We start from the raw sequence: 19862 nt of genomic DNA on the forward strand, positions 1-19862 counted from the left end.
GCATTACCTGCAGCATGCCTCCACATTCTGGAAATTGCTCAAGCCTAACTCAGAGAGCAATCTTCCCCCACTGCCTCCTATTCCTGCCCAGCGTGTTTTCTTCAGCATGGGTCTAGGAACTCAGCTTTCTCCCCCTTCTGCCTCCGTAGGCCCTCACATTGTGCCCTAGGGGTTCTCAGGTCCCTTTGGGGTTTGCTGCCCTCCAGCTAGACTGATGTCCTCAGACTGCTGCCCTGGCTTCTAGCCGCCTCCCCCCCCCCCCCCGCCCCATGGCCCTCCTAGGGTGTAAGGCCTCCACTGGGACACTCAGTTGGGATCCTGACGTAGCACCAGGCCCAGGCTGTTTAACTTGCTGTCTCGTCCCGCACACCCCGTCTCAGTCTGAGGAGTGCTTTAAACACAGCCCCTCTTCCAGGCACTGCTCTACCCCAAAGTGGCGAGTCTCTGAAATCCAGATGCCACATCAGCCCAATCTGGTGATGCAAAGGGCAGCAGAGAAGGAACTGGAACACCTGGGCTCTGGCCCCATCCCCACCTGGGGACTCAGTTTCCCCATCTGTGCAAAAGGATGACAAGCTGATGAGAGAAGGCCCTGCTTCTGGGTTATCCTATTTTGGCAATTTGTCTAACAAGAAGGCCATCGATAACTCAGCTGCATTTTCTCTGACACGGGAAGGGAGTAACCCCCAACGTTCCCGGAGCAGGCCAGCTTGCCCACTGTCCGTTCTCAGCTGTTCATCCAAACGTGCTGACTCGAAGCTCTCGGACGGTACCAACTCTGTACAGATCACAAATGAGTGCCCTGTGCCAGCTGAAGCAGGGACAGTGATCCCTCCTAAAGCCTAGACCATAATCTGCCTCATTCGTCCCCTCTTTGAAAGCCTTCCAGAAACCCTTCCTATCCACCACCTGCTCCTCCCGCGAGCCCTTCCTGAACGACTCCCGCTCCTGGCTTCTCCTGTCAAGCCTGACCCTCCATCAACCTGACTTCCCTCCAGCCTCCAGCTGCCCCGTCCTCTCCCAGAGCCTCCCACACACGACCCACTGTGCGTTGAGTTCTCGGGACGTAGGTTTTGACTTGGTTCACATTTTGACTCTCATTCCACATTTGCGGACCATGATCTATGCTGAGGTTCACTTGGGTATCAGCCGAAAGTGCATCCAAGTTTGCCTGTGTCACCTAATGCTATTCATAATATCTCACACACATTTATGGTGCTTTTCTATTCTTCGAGGGCTTTCTCTGTCTCATGTGATCATTAAGACACTCTTAGGCAGATACGGCAAACGATGGCATCCTTTACCCCATGGCAAGGCTCCTAAGGAGAGGAGCAGAGACTGGAGCCAGGTCTGGCCTGCATGACTCCTGGTCCAGGGCTCTCTCCCCTGCAAGGGTTTCTCGCCTGCAGGAGTCTCATGAGGACCACCATCCCTAAGGGAAGACCTGTATGCAGAGGATGGAGGATGGCAGGGCAGGGGGGCACGAGAGGCCTTGGAAAGCTGGAGTGAGGCCTTGAGCCAGTGCTTCGGACCAGAGCACATTGTTGGAAGCAGCAGCGAGAGGTGCCCCATGGGTGGGCATGCAGGGAGCAGCCCAGGAAGCCAAAAAGCCAAGACCCAAGCACCAAGGATCCCAACCCGCTGGGGAAGCAGCAGACAGGCAGGGTGGGACCCCTGTAGCCGCCCTTTTCAGGGGAAAAAGAGCACCGTCTCCTTGAGGGCTCTGGGAGGTAAAGGGACCCATGTGCCTGAACCCCCAAAGAAGGCTGATCCCTAAGCCTCCAGGCTGTGAGCAGGACAAGAGGAAGAGCCTTCCCAACAGCGATGCCCACCTCTGTCCATCCGTCCCACTGCCAAGATGTTTCTATGGTCTGTGGCTTTTCTGGTTTTAGCAAAATGGGAAGTTTACCAGAGGAGTAGCTTCTGTGAAGTCCATCAGGAGATCGCCTGGCTCCAAGGTAAAGGCACCTCCTCGGTCAGAGGGACTCTAGGAAGGCAGATAAAAATATCGCTGGTCAGTGTCAACTCTGGACCAACAAGGGAAGTCCCCAGAAAACACAGACTTTTTCCATCACTGAGCCCCTGACCGTGCCAATCCCCCAGACTGTTTGCTTGCCCAGCAGTGTGCAAATTATAGAAACCAAACCCCAAATGTTTTCTGAAACCTTAATGGGTAGAAACTGTGTGCAGGCTAGGGAACCGCCTTTTTTAAAAAGGTGCAAAGAACTTCTTTTAAGTGCTCTGAGTGTTCTTTGGTCTTTGTGAGGGGAAATGCTTCAAAGAGTCCTCTGAGGGGCAGCCCGGGTGGCTCAGCAGTTTAGCACCGCCTTCAGCCCAGGGCATGATCCTGGAGACCCGGGATTGAGTCCCACATCGAGCTCCCTACATGGAGCCTGCTTCTCCCTCTGCCTGTGTCTCTGCCTCTCTCTCTCTCTCTGTGTCTCTCATGAATAAATGAATAAATAAAATCTAAAAAAATTTTTTAAAAAAGAGTCCTCTGAATATATATAGAGAAAAGATCCCATCCTGGATCTAGTGGGTCAAGCCCTCAAGGAGCTAAACTCACATGCCCAGAGGGTGTCGAGCATGCAACTCTTGATTTCAGGGTCATGAGTTCAAGCTCCATGTGTGGCACAGAGTTTATTTTAAAAACAAAAATTTTTTTAGAGATTTTACTTATTTATTTGACAGAGAGGGAGAGCACACAAGCAGGAGGAACGGCAGAGGGAGAGGGAGAGGGAGAAGCAGACTCCTTCCTGAGCAGAGAGCCAGAGGCGGGGCTCTATCCCAGGACCCTGGGATCATCATGATCTGAACTGAAAGTAGATGGTTAACCAACTGAGCCACCCAGGCGCCCCTAAAAATTAAAAAACAAAAAACGCCAACTGCATAGTAATGAGGAAGATCTTCATGGTGGGAGGAAGGTATCTCTGAAACCCACATGCAGTTTTTCGGAAAACATTTTTTTCCCTTTTTGCCCTGGAGTCTCAGCAGCATGGGAAGCCTACAGGCCCTTTATGGGGAAAAAAAATAACCCCCATCAACTTGGTACAAGCAGGGCCCTAAGGAGAGAGATGGCCAGGAGAGGGAGCCCTGTGGCCTCTGGTAGGAAGCCACCCACATCCCCATCCCCACTGAATTCTCCTTTGTTTCATACTTTTTTTTTCTTTTTTTTTTTTTTGCTTGGTTTTAACCATGGTGAAGAATATATGATAGGAACCCATGTTCACACTTCAAACAAAGCAGTGTGAGGGGCTCTGCACAAGACAGAGAAACTTAGCTCAACATACCAGGAGGTGATTTACAGGAAAGCAGGGAGCCTCAGTCTGGGCTGGTCCCTGGCTGAGGGGTCCCTGGCCTGAGCAGGATCTCCTGCTGAGCACCACAAAGGGATTCCCAAAGATCCTGGGCAGGAGGAGCTGGTAAATGACCAGCTGGTCAAGCAGGATACAGATACGGCCTGGCCCATTGTTACCTAGAGGCTACTAGGAATCATGACCAGTTGGCCCACATGTCACCTCCACTGGACCTGATGCTGGCCCATCAGCTGGGCAGGGAAGCAGACCTTATTCCCATTTTTAGGGGAAGGAAACAGGCTTGGGGAAACAGGTCTGCGGTGTACTTGCACGTCTCAAGCGTGTGAAAGGACCAGCTGGGAACAGAGTCTGGGGGCTGCTCTTGACTTCAAGGCCCCCACCATTCCTCAGTGGGAACCACAGACCAAGCAGCCTCTGACTTGCCATCTACTCATAGAGCAATAGGTTTGAACGTATTCAGACCAACTGCTGCAGAATGACCACAGCTAAGGGTCACTCAGAGAAAACTGAGAGAAATGCCTTGAGCAAGGCCTTTGTCACAGCCCATTCTCGCACCTGGCGACTTCCTGAAATTGTGAACTGTCAAAATAATATTGCCCATTTTCAAACTATTCACATGGGCCCATCCAATATAAGGAGTGGGACGGGGCCACTGCCATGTTTTTACTGCTCCAAATTTTCCACGATGAGGGGAAAACCATTTCTTGTTTCCTATGTTTATGGTGCAGTGAAGATTATATAGGGATGATACTCTAAACCCAAAATTGCCCTCAAAGATCTCTTCCATTTTCTCTTAAAGTACAGTGTGCAAAGCCTTTATGATATCATTTGGGGCTCATAAACAGGTCTTCTTCTGGGGAGAGTTATATAAAACCCCTGCCCTCGTGGTCGTCACCCTTGTTTTATGAGCACACGGTTGACTGTGCCAAGTTTCAATGCACGTGGGATGCCATGCACTAAATTGATACTGAATTCCTAGCAAGTGCAGCTACTCCTTGGGGCTTCCCCCCCGTACCTTGGCCCCCGGGGACAGCTGGCCCTTGCCTTCTGAGTTCTGAGGCGAGCTGAGTTTGTGGCCCTTGGGGGACACCAGCGGTGCTGAGACTTGCGTGGTGGCCGTGGTGGTGTTTGTGGCGGCGGCTGTGGGCGCTCCTACTGCCTCGGCCAGGTCAGGAGGGAGGTCATCTTCATCACTGCGGTTACTAAAAGCACATGAAGCTCTGCTCATTACGACAATAAACAGGCTGTGGGGAGCAGAGGGAGGGCCGGGAGGGGGTGGGGGAGCTCCCCAAACAGATGTCTGCCAGATGTCCAGCTTCCAGGAGGCAAGACAGTGACATTTTTGCCAAAGCCAATTTGGGCTGAAATTTTTTTTTTTTTTTTGTCATTTGCCAAGGGATTAAAAAAATTGTCTTTATTATGGAAAGATATACATAATATTTATCATTTCTTTTCCATTGGGAAGCGTACAATTCAGTGACATTCGATACATTCACAATGTTGGGGGCCCATCCTCACCATCTCCACCCAAAACTTTTTCATCACCCCCAAAAGCAACTCTGTATCCATGGAACAGTAACTTGCAGTGTCCTCTCCCTGAGGCCCCTGGTAACAGCTGTTCTGCTTTCTGTCTGGATGAATTTAACTATTCTAGGGACCTCATATTAGTGGAATAAAACAATATATGTCCTTCTGTATCTGGTTAATCTCACTTACCATAATGTTTCCAAGGCCCATCCATGTTGCACCATACACCAAAATTTCATTTCTTTTTAAGGCTGGATAATATTCCATTGCATTGATGGGCTATGTTTTATTTATCCATGCACCTGTTGATGTACTAACATGTGTTTGAGATCTTGCTTTCAATTCCTTTGGATTGGGATTCCACTCGAGGTGGAATTGCTGGGTCATATGGTAGTCCTATGCTGAATTTTTTTGAGGAGCCACCAAACCAAGGGAGTGACCTCCCTTAGGAGGGTAAATACAAGCCATTTAAGAACCAACCAACTGACCACCTGAGTGAAAAGTATAATCACCCCTGTCATGGCCTAATAACAACTGTTCCTCTGGTGTGACAAAATAGTTACAGGGGAGGAGCTGGGCATGTTTGTCTGGGGCCTCACAGCTCTGGTCTTGGGACCTCTCTGGTGGAATGGGATGATGCAGGTGCGAAAGTACACTAGACAGGAAGTCACCACGATGGAGGAGAAGTCTGGATTGCATTCTGGGTTTGTTTCCAGGGCTTGGATTTGTGGGGCAGGCTTGGCCTACAACCAAGTATATTAAGGCAGGACGCCCTGTTAATCTGCTCATACTGGCACAGGACAGACCAGTGCCATCAATCAGCCATTCTTAGTATGGACAGTATCTTCTCAAACTTACAGAAATTAAGCCAAGTCCTTGATCCCCTAATGTCAACCAGAATGCTGCCTGTGCAGTAAAGGGCTGACCCTGCAGGCCTGGGGTGCTCTAACTCGGCACATTCCAAACCTCTGGCCACTGATGAGCTTCTGGGAGAACCTCGGGGCCCTGGGCATATCTGCATGATAAGGGTGTCACTGCATACCTGACCTTGGGCCATGCCACATAGTCTATGCTAGCAATGTGACTTCTAGTGAAGACCTGCAGACAAAACCTGCTTTTGATTACAGGTCTTCACTATATGCTCACACTAATATCAATTTGATCTTGGGGTTAGGGGGTGGTTGTTGGAGACTGGGTACCTGTTCCATGACTATGTGACTGACCCCCAATAATAAGCCTGGATACCAAGGCTCCAGTGAGTTGCCCTGCTTGGTACTACTTCACATATGCTGTCACATGTTGTTGCTGGAAGAATTAAACACTGACCCTGTGACTCCTCAGGACAAGACAAGTGGAAGCTGGCGCCCAGTCTTCTTATCCACTCTGTGTCTTTTCCTTTGCTGATTTTAATCTGTATCCTTCCACTGGAATAAGCCATGACCATGAGGATAACAGCTTTTCTGAGTTTTGCAAGTCCTTCCAGGGAATAATCAGACTTGAGGGTAGTCTTAGGGACCCTGATACATGTTTCCTAGGGGGGCTTCCATGTGGAACTCCTAGAGCTACCCCGGCACAGGAGTTATATTTTATTTATGTTTTATTTTTATTTTTTAAAGATCTTATTTATTCATGAGAAACACAGAAAGGCAGAGACATAGGATCCCCATAAGGAGCCCTATGTGGGACTCGATCCCCTGACCCAGGATGACTCCCTGAGCTGAAGAGAGATGCTCAACCACTGAGCCACCCAGGCATCCCAGGAGTTCTGTTTTAGAAATGGTGGCTGAGCAAAAGGTGTAGATAAAAGTTCCATGGACAGTGGGCACCAGTGCGGCCTGAGCAGGGTCCCTCACAGGGGCCTCATCATGCCAATGGCCTTGTGCAAAATGTGGCCATGGTATACAACTGAGCTGTAGGTGGGACTGGTCGAGGGAGTTTCTGGGCGACTTGTGATCATTCTGTCGACGGAAAAGCCTTAAGAGGAGGATTTAGGACTTAGTTTTAGGAAGGAGACAGGTGAGGCTGGAACAAGTAAGTGGGAAAAATGAATAAGATGCCACATATGTAGATCCATGCTGATGAAGTTAATCAGATCAGTAACTCATGCATTTGCCCATATAATTTTTACACCAGCCCTGCATTATAATCTCCACTCTTCAGAGAAGCAGACGCTAGTCAGTGGCTGATTGTGACACGACTTGCTCAAGGTGACACAGCTAGTTAAGTGGAAGACGGGGGTTAAAATTCTTTTCTGCCTCATTACAAAAGAAAATCCTAACCTTAAAAGCATAGTTATGTAGTTTAACATTATAGGCCATTAAAAAAAAAACATAGCTAATCTCTCACAGCAGGAAGTCAACTGACACTGCCTAAAATTGAAAAAGACTCCAGATTCTTGATGGTTTTTATAACCTTTTGTCCTAACTCAGATTTTGTGGCAAAGAGATAATCTGCCTAACTACAAAGCGTCTTTCAATTCAACCTCAGTTTTTGAGGTAAATTCATGTTAAATTCATGAAATATCATTTAATAAGGACAATTTTGTGTATAGTTGGATTATTTTCTTTGAAATGATTTCCTTCCATTTTAACAATATGTGAAAAATGTCTACAGCAATAGTCATTAAATGTGAACATGGGTTATTTTTGATGGCGTGATTCTAGGAAAATGGTTAGTTTTTCTCTTCAGACTTACAATATTTTTCTCTTTAGAATATTTTCAGACTTTTATACTATGTTTAAATAAATAGTAAAGTTAAATTTCTAGATGAAAATAAAGCCGCCCATCATTTTCTAAACATCCTGGCTAGTATCAAAGAAGGACACTCTTTCCTGCCTCAAACTCTACATAGAGTTCTGTGTCTCTCTCTTCTCTACACACAGCAGCCACAGAAACGTGGCTATGTTTCTTCGCTATGTCATTACTTCCAGGAAAGAACATGGCTGAGTTGTTTATATCCTTAAAAGGATCAATTGGGGACGCCTGGGTGGCTCAGCGGTTGAGCGTCTGCCTTCAGCCCAGGGCATGATCCTGGAGTCCTGGGATCGAGTCCCACGTCGGGCTCCCTGCATGTAGCCTGCTCCTCCCTCTGCCTGGGTCTCTGCCTCTCTCTGTCTCTGTGTCACTCATGAATAAATAAATAAAATCTTTAAAACATATTTTAAAAAATAGATAAAAACATCAATTTGAAAACTTGTTCAGAGCATTTGAACATCATGATGCTCTTGGTGGGGAACCCTAAAATCCAAATACACATCATGCTGGTCTAGGAACTTGGAATATCCCAACAGTCAAAAGGGCTGTGTGTGTATGTGTGTATGTATGTGTGTGTGTGTTTCAAAAATAGTAATGCAGAGGGATCCCTGGGTGGCGCAGCGGTTTGGTGCCTGCCTTTGCCCAGGGTGTGATCTTGGAGTCTTGGACCCGGGATCGAGTCCCCCACTGGGCTCCTGGCATGGAGCCTGCTTCTCCCTCTGCCTGTGTCTCTGCCTCTCTCTCTCTCTCTCTCTTTCTCTCTCTATCATAAATAAATAAATAAAATCTTTTAAAAAATAAAATGGGAAATCTGAGTTTTTTCCATCTATATTCCTTGACATTGTGTTTATTAACTTATCAATATCTATGACTGGAAGAGATGAGAAAATACGTGGTGACTAGTGTCAGCAACTGAAGAACTATTTTTATGGTGCAAAACCTTAAACCTGGGAAAATCTCATCCATTAATTTTTCTTTCATTACTAATGCAGAAAATGCTGCTATTCCTTGATTTTTGAAGTAAAATACTTTGGGGCAACTTAAGAAATACATATATGAAGTTAGAGGTTTGAAAAGGGTTTATTTAAAAGAGCCACTGTAGTGAGTTAAATTTTCTTCCCTTCCAGGCCACATATTAGTCATTGTTTCCAACATGATTACATATCCCAAATAGGTGATAATAGCATTTGGAGTTTCAAAATGTAAAAGGAAAGTCTAATCCTGACAGCTTTATCCTCAAGGGAGCAGATTTTTTCATGGTTTAATTTGTCCCCCAGAAACCATTAGGACTTTAATTATTTGAATTACTCATTTTGGCTTTCCTAGGAAATACAGCTGCTCTAACTGTCCAGAGTTTCTATTAAGGCTAATGATGTGGGAGGTGGCTGTGTCTTCCTTTTCATCAGGTGCAGGTGGCAGGCTCGAGATGGCTGTTTATCCAAGGTCACCCTCCTCAGCCTACACTTTGCACTCAGGGTACCCCCCAATCTTGACCTTTTCTCAGAGGCTTTCATGTCCTTGAGAAGAGAGGAAAGGGAGATAGCTCATCTTCTGGCCAGGTCCCTTGCTATGGGCTGTACTCACATTACCCCATGTCAACCCTCACCAAATTCCTCAGGGCTAGGTATGTCACCCATTTTACAGACAAGGAAAGAGAGGCTGAAAAAGTAATTTCTTTAAGAGTTTAGAGCAATAAACTAGTCAGGACTCTGCCAGAAGCTTTTCTGACTCCAGAGCTGCATGGTTTCCATAGCAACCAAAGATATCCCTGCAACCCTCTGACCAATTACACACCCAGCAGAGTGCTACACCAAGGTCAAGAAATGGAACTACCATTGTGATTAGCACTACTACTCTTACTACAATACTACTACTCTTATTACAGCAGTTGCCTGTCTTCTTTGGATTGTAATTATTTACAATCTGTCTCTCCCTCCAATAAATTGTGACCCCTCAGATGGGAACAGTCAAAGTCATTTTGTTCTTCCTAGAACAGCCTGAAACAACGCTGTGCAAATGGTAGTCAATAAATTTTTGTTAATCCGAACAAAACTGGACAGGCCCTGGTGGTTCTGGGATACTTTGGGATATGACTCCTCCCATAGATCTCATACAGCTCAGTGATTAGTTTTGGTTCTCTTTGCAGACCATGCTACCATTTCACAATTATGGAATAGAGGTAGCTTTCGATATAGTTTCTCATGATTCCCCATCCTGGTTTTCATGCCCCTGTGTAATCCCTGACCCTTGAGTATGGGCTGGCCCTAGTGACTTGCTTCTTATGAACAGAATATGGCAAAAATAAAAAATAAAATAAAAAAAGAATATGGCAAAAATAATGGGATGTCATTGTGATTAGGTCACAAAAGGCTGTGACTTTTGCCTTGCAAGAGTTCTCTCTGGCTCTTCTTGTGTACTTTCTCTGATGGGGAAAGCTAGAGAGGTCTACGTGGCTAGGAACTGAGGATATCCTCCAGACAACAGCCGGCAAGAACCAAATCCTGTCCCAATCTGCAAGAATAAGCCTTCAGATGAGACCACAGCCTTTGCCCACACCTCGAATGTTAAGGGACCCTGACACAACAGATCCAACTAAGCCATGCCCAGACTTCCAACTCACATAAACTGTGAGGTAATAGATGCAGACTATTTAAAACCACTAATTTCAGAGTAATTCATTACACAGCAATCAATGATTAATACATATGCCAACCATGTAATGTTTTTAGGGAGAAAAGTCTAGTACCGTTATAACCTAAATTGGAAACAAACTATATTTTGGGGGATGGCTCTTTGGAAATGGTGTGAGAGGCTAAGAAGCATTTATAACGGAAAATATAGCATCAACTTTGTGATTATAATTGACAAACTTGCAGTACAGAACTCACAAACTGTATTGTCTTGTTAACTTCCTCACTCGGGGAGGCTTGATTTCCGGCTTTTCCATTGCTGGTTGGGTAGTTTCCACACGTATAGGAATAGGACTTCTAGACACATACCAAAAACAGAACATCACCAACAGAAAAGTTTATGGTCTAGTTTTGGCTGTAGGAACTGCTTTCTCAGTTATTTTAAACCCTTAATAACATTGATGGTCAACATACCCATTTTTCCTCCTTTCCACTCTACTTATTAAATATAATTTTTAAATATGTCATAGAAAATCCAAAAACAAAAACCAAAATCATAGGGAAGAAAATATAGCAAGTAAGAACTGAGTGTAATTGGGGTACAGCATAAAGCTTCCCTGCCCAAAACACCTACCTCCAGGGTTTGGTTCATTCCCAGGTTTTGCCAATAAAATGAGCAAAGAGAAGCCTGTGGATAACCCATTTTTACTTCCAAGTAATCTGGTAGCTATGTTATTTTAAATATAGCACAGAATATATTTTTTTAAATATAAACACAGTATTTAATGTGAAAAATGCATAATCAGAAGGCCTTTAAGACTTGTTCTATAACATTTTAATTTTGTGTATATGTGAAAATGGTAAAAATTGTTTCACTTCTATATTTCCTCAAGGAAATATGCCAGATAACCAATGGGCTCAATCAAAACATTGATTTTTAAGAAAAAGCTTTCACGTGTTTTTGTAGCAGTTTTGACTAATTTCATTTAACAAATCAGAAATTACCTTCTGGGACCTAAGGACATCAAAAGAAGTTGAGGTCCTCAACAAGGAACTTCTGGCAAGTCACTGAACAATTCTGAGCCCTCATTTCCTCTTCTATTTAGTGTCTAATATGGTGATGGGCATGTGGCCAGTGCCTAATCAATATTTGTTGAATAAACATGTGAAAGAAGAGCAAATAGAGAAACTGGAGTCACCATAGCTTAGGTTCATGATTTCCTCAAGCTAGGACCCTAGAGTCAACTGAACGTAGTCCCTGGAAGAACTCACGCTCAACCGGGGGAGCACATAACTTCACTTGGGTGGAATGGTTGGCATCTGGAAAGCTTCATGGAGGAGTTTACACTTAGGCAGACGGAGGGAAGACTTCCAAGGAAGACAGAGGAGAGAGCTACAGAATGCAAGGTGCTGGAACCTCCTGTGGGTGAGGTCTCAGCAGAGAAACCAGGCATTTCCACAAGAGGGGGAAGCAGGGACCAGGTCATGAGGGGCCTCAGACTCAGGAGTTTACACTGAAGGTCAAGGTGTCACTAAAGGTTTTAGGCAAGGGAATGGCATAGTCAGGCTTGCTTTCTGGAAAAGCCCTTAGAGCAAGGAAGAGAATACTGGTGAAGAGATGGAGTCTCTTCAAAGATGCTGGGAGCATCTTTAGAGACTGTGGTAGTAGGTATACAGACAGAGAGATGGTGAAGGCTTGTGGTAGATAAGGGTCATGAAGGATAAGGGTCATGAAGGAGGAAAGGATAGATGTGAGGGGAAATACGAATATCGAATTAGCAAGACATGTGACCAATTTCATGAGGGGATGAAAGAGGAAAGTCAAGGACTCCCAGGCATCAGATCTGGGAAATGGGTAGGTAATAATGCCATTAACCAAGATTGACAAATAGGTTACTGGGGTAGGATGGGAAGGGATGAATTAAGATTTTGAAAACTCCAGGAGGCAGCTGGGTACATTCGCTGGAGTAAGACAACCTTATACTGAGAACACAGATTAGGAATCAAAGGTGACATAGAAAAGTATCAGTTTTATTTTTAACATCAAGAATTCCCCAGAGTAGCAGTTCCTGGAACACCCAGGGTACTTGCTGAAATTCTGGTTCCTGTCTACCCCACCCCACCCCACCCCAAAGCATCTGAAAGGTCTGGGGTAGGATCCAAGTGTGTGTGTGTGTGTGTGTGTGTGTGTGTTTAAGATTTATTTACTTATTTGGGAGAGAGAGAGAGTACACATGCACATGGTACGGGGGAGGGGGAAGAGGGAGAGAGAGAATCTCAAGCTAACTCCCCACAGAGCTCAGAGACTGATATGGGGCTCAATCTCATGACCCTGAGATCACAACCCAGCCAAAATCAAGAGTCTGAGGCTTAACCAATGGAGCCACCCAGGCACCCCTAAAGGTCTGTGTTTTTAATGCAATACTGCTGCAGTGACCCTTGGACCCATTCTAGGAAACTCTACCGTAGTGATACCCCGCCAGTATTAGCAGACCACCAAGGTGGCAAGGAACTGCCATGATTTTCAGGTTGTTCCTTACTTGGGGTGAGAGGGGAAGGGCGTCTGCTCTCTGTGAGATCAGAAGAGGAAGGTTTTCCTCGGGGTTTAAAGTGGTGGTGGCCTGGGAGCTTTAAGGAACATGTGTGGTGGGCAGCCCAGGTGGCTCAGCGGTTTAGCGCTACCTTACAGCCCAGGGTGTGATCCTGGGGACCTGGGATCGAGTCCCACATCAGGCTCCCCACATGGAGCCTGCTTCTCCCTCTGCCTGTGTCTCTGCCTCTCTCTCTCTGTCTCTAAATAAAACCTTTATTTTAAAAAAAAAAAAGGAACACGTGTGGTTCTAGTACCAGAAAGGAGCTCAGGATAAAGAGTACATCAATGGCCAAGGGAAGAGTGATGAACTGAATGGCGACAGAGAGCAAAAGCCCTGTGTGAAGGGGTCTCCCGTGCTCTGTGGAGAAGTCTGGACTCCACTCCGAAAGCAGAGCAGAGTCTTTAAAGAAAGGATGTCAAGCAGGGGAATGACAAGGTCTTATCTGTATCCTTGAGAAGCAACTCAAAGTGATTTCTTTGTTAGCACGGCGGTTAGAAATAAGAAAACCGAGAATAAGCAGCATTTTTGAGACTTGAGTTGTTTTAAGCCAGTCTTTTTCTCTCTCTTCGTACTGACATGCTTTGCAATTTTCTTTTTTTTCCTCTCTGAGTTTATTAGCAAATGCCCTTGTGAGTCATGTTTCGAGGATAACACTGATGGCACAGAGTATCGTTTCCCCAGTCAAACAAGAAGCAACAGACCTTACATTAGCATCCTGAAGACTGGATTTCTTATTGATATTTACAAACGTTGATTCCTCTTTCCCAACCTGTTAGAGAAAACAGGCAGGTTAGTCAAAAGGGAAAATCTTCTAAGGGCCAAAACTGTTCTCAAGGCTCCAACGTTTGAAGGATCCCAGAAATGGGAAGGTAGCTCAGAGAGGTAGTTCACTGAGTACTCCGTCAATAACAAATTTTCTCCGGTGTTTATATAAGTCAAGAAAAAAATGTTTTCGTGAGTCACTCCCCATCACGGGGATTAACACTTAATCACTCAAAGGCAATCAATGCTTGCATTCAGACATTTATTGAGCACCTGCTAGGTGCCAGCTCATGCTTGAATGGGAAAGGGAGAGTGTGGGAAAAGTCAAACCCACAGTTTAATCCCCCACCTCACATTGTAGATCAAGAATAATAATCAGCTCCATGCTCACATATCACTTACAGCTTACAAAGGAATTTAGAATCTGTCTTTTCATATCAGTGTAACGAGCCTGGGAGGAATTACGTCATACGATTTTGATAGAAGCCTTGTCCTCCTCCCTCTGGTGAGTCCCACAAAGAATGGTGGGGGAGGAGGGGACACCCACTCGGCCAGTGAGGCCTGATGAAGGTACACGGGGTGTCAGTGCAGCAGCCCGTGGCCTTCAACCCATCAACAACCTACAGAGCTGGCCCGCACACTTTCCCAGTGAAGAACTCGGTGTTTAAATCTCTGTTCACATAACAGGTGTGGCTCCTGTCTCCTGGCTGGACCCTGTCAGACACCATATTTCAGGCCTAGAGTGCCTCCTGCTTCTGAAGGGCAGGAAGCAAATCTGGGACGTGAAGTTGAAGGAATGCACCAGCTCCACGTACCTGCGCACTCACTCGGGATGCGTTCTCCAACTGGGCTTTCAAAATGTTGCACTTCACGTGATCGGCTACAGGGGAAGGCAAAAGTGGGGTCTGAAGAGTCTTCTCAGAAACTTTTTTTTCCTCAGCCTGAGACACACACGACAGATTGTCAACAAAGAGGAAAGAAAACACCTACATTAACCTTTCCATCAAGCATAACTGCAAATAACACGGTCTTATCACAAGTGTGCCCCCAACTTTTTATATGGGTGCCACTGCTTCTACTCTTTGCAAAGGATTCACAAGCACATGCTCTCATTCTCTTGTGAAGCAGGGAGAGGATGTACTAGGGGACCTCCGAGCCAGACATCGGGGTGACGGGACAAACAGGAGAGTCTCTTCCGGAGTTCTGCAGCGAGAGCTAGCAGCAGCTCCAGGACGCAAGGTTCGAGTTTTCCATCCCTTAACACAGGGCTGTTCCCTCCATAACTGCCACCTCTTACACAGAAAGACTCAATTCTGTGACTTGTTGGGGAAAGACTGCAAAATAGTCATTGGTATTCTTTTTTTTTTTTTTTTTTTAGTCATTGGTATTCTTACAGCAAATCTTGCTGCAAATTGCGAATCTCAAGAAACTTCTATCTATGCCACCTCATTGCAGAGTGTCTCAGATGTCAGCAATCTGGTACCCTGCCTTCACTATTTTGGCATTTTCTAGGTACTAACTAAACATGTACCTATAATCCATTTTATTTTTTATTTTTTTAAAAAAGATTTTATTTATTTATTCATGACACACACAGACAGAGAGGCAGAGACACAGGCAGAGGGAGAAGCAGGCTCCATGCAGGGAGCCCAATGTGGGACTTGATCCCGGGACTCAGGGATCATGCCCTGAGCTGAAGGCAGATGCTTAACCACTGGACCGCCCAGGTGTCCCCCATTTTATTTTTAAAGATTTTTTTTAAGTAATCTCTACACCCAATGTGAGGCTCAAACCCACAACCCTGAGATGAAGAATCACATGCTGCACAGACTGAGCCAGCCAGGTGCCCCAACATGTACCTATCATTTATATGATCTAGTTAAGGTGGATTATCCTGAGACTACCTCTTTTAAGTGTGTCCTAAACAATAATATCTTTGAAATAATAGGCTTTGTGACTATTATATTTATTATAATAGACATTATGATAATTAACAACTATTAAAAAAATACTCATCTATGTGTATAACCTGAAATCATCTTTGATGGTACACACACCACACTGGGAATAAAACCTTAATGTCAGCCATGCCTATTGTGGTCACTGCATATCCCAATGCTAATGTGGTGCTTCGTACACAGCAGGTGCTTAATAAATACCTACTAAAGAAGATGATAATGATATATAGTTACTATCAAAAAAGATGTGTTTAGTAAGAAAGGTACAAGACTGTATGATTGCTAAAAGTCAACTTAGTGATAGCAGAACTCAAGGTGGCATGTTAGTACAGTGCAAGAGCAAAATGTTCTAAGGGCCTCAAATCCTGTGAGTTCCTAAATTAATCCCATTTGCTAATTCAAAAGTCCAGTTGAGTACCTTGGTACACATAGCAGGAGCGTTATGAAAGCCCTAGAGGAAGTATAGGGCAATTGGCTGGTTGACATCACTTAATAAAGAAAAGAGAGCACAGAAGGCAGTCTCCCAGCGGGACCTCCAAATGCATTGAGGAGCATTTGGTGTAACAAGTAGAACGAAGCAATTTCATGTAACAGCAAGATCAGCAGAGACAGAAGAGCTGGATTTTAATCTCAGCTCTCTCCCTCCCTGGCACCATAAAACAAAAATGATGATGACGATGAGGATGAAAAGAAAAACAATACCAGAAGCTCATATTTACGGAGAGCTTATTGTGGGGCAGCCACTGACTAAGGACATTTCAGGGGCTCCTCTCATTGAACCATCTCATTTGAAGGTAGATATGATCATTATTGCTATTTTATAGAATGACAAAAACAAAGCAGAGAGATGGTAAGTCACTGGCCCAAGGTCACACAGAAAGGACACAGAAGAGCCACGATTCACCCTCAGGATCGGGAGACTCCAAGGCTACAGATCTTGACCACTCAGCCATACTGGATCCCCTTAACCTCCCCGAATCTCAGTTTCTTTCATCATAAGAATATTGTGATAAGCAAATGAGAAAAAAAACAAGATAGGAATGGTACTCTTATGTTAAATTCTTTGTTTGGAAAAGAAAACACAACTGAAAGAACATCAGATATGAGACTACTAATAATCCTAAGCCATCGCATTGGGTATAAAGAGAACAGCCTCTTTGATTGGAATCATTATCCTAAAAGACTCAGCATCCCCCTGAAAACAAGCCACCTATTTATCTTGAAACATGAGCCTGATAGTAGAGCTCTAGGATAATTTATCTTACGTTTGGAAATCCTGCCACGTGAAGATAATTGTTTAACACGAGCATGGGTGTTTTCACTGGGGTGTGAAGAGTTAATTTTTTAATTAGATTTAATTTTCTGGAATGATATGCTGGAATATAAGAATTAAATTGGCTCTAAAGCCCACTTGAGGTTTTTGACAATTGCTTAAGGGGATATAGTTATACTGATGGTAATGACCGAAGATCTATTTTAGAAAAAGTGAATGCTGCTAAAATGAGAAAAGAATGAGAATTCAGCATTGGTTCTCCCTTTGCATTTAATCCTTTTAAACTGCTTTTTTGGATATAAAATCAAAGCTGGCTTGTTCTATCTGACGAAGCAGGAGCTATTGGTCAGCTCAATGAATGGATTCAGGTGAGGATCAATATAAAACTTGGAAAATCTGACTATCATTCTATATAAATATGTTTGCATCAAAGGCATCTCTAGGAGATAAACATCTGGATTACAAGGAGTCCATCATTCTAGCCTGAAGGATGGTTCCAAGTATGTGCTGCTTTCTCTCTTTTGCATGACCACGTGTTGTGTTTTGCATTCAATTTGAATTGTGAAAAGATGCTTTATCATTCAATATTGAAATACAGATTTTAAAACATACAAATGAATGACAAGTGGGCTTTGAGATGATTACATTTGGAAACAGTCCATCTGTTTGGGGAAGTCATTTGGGGATAAAGAAATGATCAGATGCATTTTTTAGTTGTTTATAAAATTGTTTATACACTGAAATCTGGTGAGATTTAAATTCCTCTGATAATTTCGGGCACAACTTTGGACATAGGCAACGGAAAGGTCTCCTCACCACCAAATCGAGAACAGGAACTTACCAAATCTTTGAAGAATCAGAGGATTCTTGATCCTTGAGACTGGAAAAAAAACCCTGAAAGCCATTGAAGCCATTGGTTGCCAACTGTGATGTCACAAAAAACTGTGAGCTCTGTTGCACAGAATGTTTGATTAAGGAGAAAGAATTGTAGCATGAAGTAACATCCTTTGTCTATGTGTTAGGACAAACTCAAAGTTATCTGACATCACTTTAGCCCACTTGCTCACTGATGTATCTCTTCAAGAGAAGGAGAAAAAATGCTCAGTAACCCACAGTTGTCTCAGATATACCTTAACCCAGAGCAAGCCACTACTATTGATGGCCCACCGATATTCATGGCAACTACAAATTACATAGAGCTTGTGAGCAATCTGCTGCTTGCTTTCTGCTTATTTCCTTGCAAAAATAGTTTTGGTTTCTGCCAAACTCTAGGTAAGCCTGTTGAAACCATTTATTGTATGGATTGCAGAACAAAAGTTTGAAAACAGACTAAGAGAAAGAAGACCAGTGCAGGGGGTATGTGAGACACTGGGTTGGTTCCCTAGCACCTAGTATAGATCTGCTCAATAAGCATTCATGGATTGAGTGAATGTCAGTGCTATTTTACAGGAGGGCTTCTTTCCAGCTGGCCATCAGGGGCGTAGGTATAGAAGAGAAAGAGGGTGAGCGGGCCATTGATGTTGTCAAAGGGACTTTAGGCTGCCCTTTGAGGGAATGAAAGGAAATGACGGTGCTCTGAGAAATCCTGGAAATCTGGTGTAGGCTAGAGGGTTGGCTGTGGTGGGGAAACAGCCCAGGGAGGAAGTGTAACCTTTCCATGCTCACCAGCGTGCATAAGGAGGTAGAGCTTCCTGGGCCAGATCTTCCGACTTCCTATGCCCTCTTAGAAAAGGGCAAAGCTAAGCATCAGAGTGGAAGAAACAATTCACAAGTGAAAGACACTGCTTTGGGGATTTTAAAAATTAAAATATGTGTAAAACACTGGTTCCCAACTAGGGATGATGTTGCCCTTTAGGGGATATGTGACAGTGTCTGGAGACAAGGTTGGTTGTCAAGCCTGATGGAGATTTAGCGGGTGAAATCCAGGGATGTCATCAAACATTCTACAATGCACAGGACAGTTCCTCCGCAACAAGCACAGCCCAAAATGTCAGCCGTGTCAAAGCTGAGAAACCCTGGTGTGCAAACGAAGAGGCATGTTGAAGTGCAGAGGCACTGGACCGGGAGTGAGGGACGCACTGATTCAGCCCCAGCTGTGGGACCTTGAGAAAGTAATTTCCCTTCCTCTGATCTCAGGTGGTAAGAAAGTTGAACTAAATCGTACGTTGAATCCTGTACTGACATTCTCCAGTTGTAGGATAAACTTTGGCTTTCATAAGGCTGTTCATTTGGATATAAGAACAGGTCTAGCCAAAGGAGAGTTTTGCTCCCAGCATCTTTTTCTCTCTTCTTCTCTCCTTCCCTCCCTCCTTCAATCCTTCCCTTCTTTCCATTTGCAAACAGTTATTGAACACCTACTATGCCAGGTGCTGTCAGGGAGAGAGAGAGAGGGTGCTGTGTCTCCCCTGAAATCATATGTTGAAGCCTTACCCCACATAGGATGGCATTTGGAGATGGGGCCCTTGGGAAGTGAACAGATTTAGATAAGGTCATGGGATGGGGCCCTCGTCATAGGATTAGTGGCTTTATAAGAGGACGAAAAGAGATCTGGCTGGCTCAGTCAGTAGAAATGCAACTCTTGATCTCAGGGTTGTGAGTTCAAGCCCCACCCTGGGTATAGAGATTACTTAGGAATAAAATCTTTTAAAAAGGAAGAAAGAAAAATTGAGCTCTCTTTGCAGGTGAGGACACAATGAGAAGGCAGCCATCTGCAAGGTAAGAGGAGAGCCCTTCCCAGGGAATCAAAGTGGTTGACACCTGGATCTTGGCCTTTCCCGCCTCCAGAACAGTGAAAAATAAATGTCTATTGTTTAAACCACCCTGTCTATGGTATTTTGTTATAGCAACCTGAGCAGACCAATACAGACGGGTAAAGACAGAAAGAGGTAAACGTGGGTGCCTCCTCACTGAGGTCAAGGAGGAGAGGTCACTAGCAGATCCAGCCTGTCAGGCTCAGCACCAAGGGCAATTCCCAGCGCTGTAATTCAGCCAAAAAGAGTGTAAGTGAAATTCTGCTTTTAGGAGACTGAGCAGAAATGTTAGGAAAA

At 44.7% G+C, this 19862-nt stretch overlaps 1 protein-coding gene across 9 annotated transcripts in view; it reads right to left on the reverse strand.

The window, feature by feature from the left end:
• Nucleotides 1–19862, reverse strand: part of EPB41L4B (erythrocyte membrane protein band 4.1 like 4B) — a 129414-nt gene that overhangs the window by 14566 nt on the left and 94986 nt on the right. For 6 of the 9 annotated variants that reach the window (XM_072842269.1, XM_072842262.1, XM_072842266.1 and 3 more), the window contains exons 18-22: nt 14400–14525; nt 13524–13591; nt 10487–10585; nt 4333–4519; nt 1910–1987 (exon numbers count right to left, since the gene is read on the reverse strand). In XM_072842269.1, coding sequence (XP_072698370.1) covers nt 1910–1987; nt 4333–4519; nt 10487–10585; nt 13524–13591; nt 14400–14525 — 558 coding nt within the window. The remainder of the gene's footprint in view (nt 1–1909; nt 1988–4332; nt 4520–10486; nt 10586–13523; nt 13592–14399; nt 14526–19862) is intronic. The other 3 variants (XM_072842264.1, XM_072842268.1, XM_072842261.1) reach the window with 1 other exon arrangement.

The sequence above is a fragment of the Canis lupus genome, chromosome 10, assembly GCF_048164855.1.
Source record: "Canis lupus baileyi chromosome 10, mCanLup2.hap1, whole genome shotgun sequence".
In the NCBI taxonomy this organism is placed as follows: domain Eukaryota; kingdom Metazoa; phylum Chordata; class Mammalia; order Carnivora; family Canidae; genus Canis; species Canis lupus.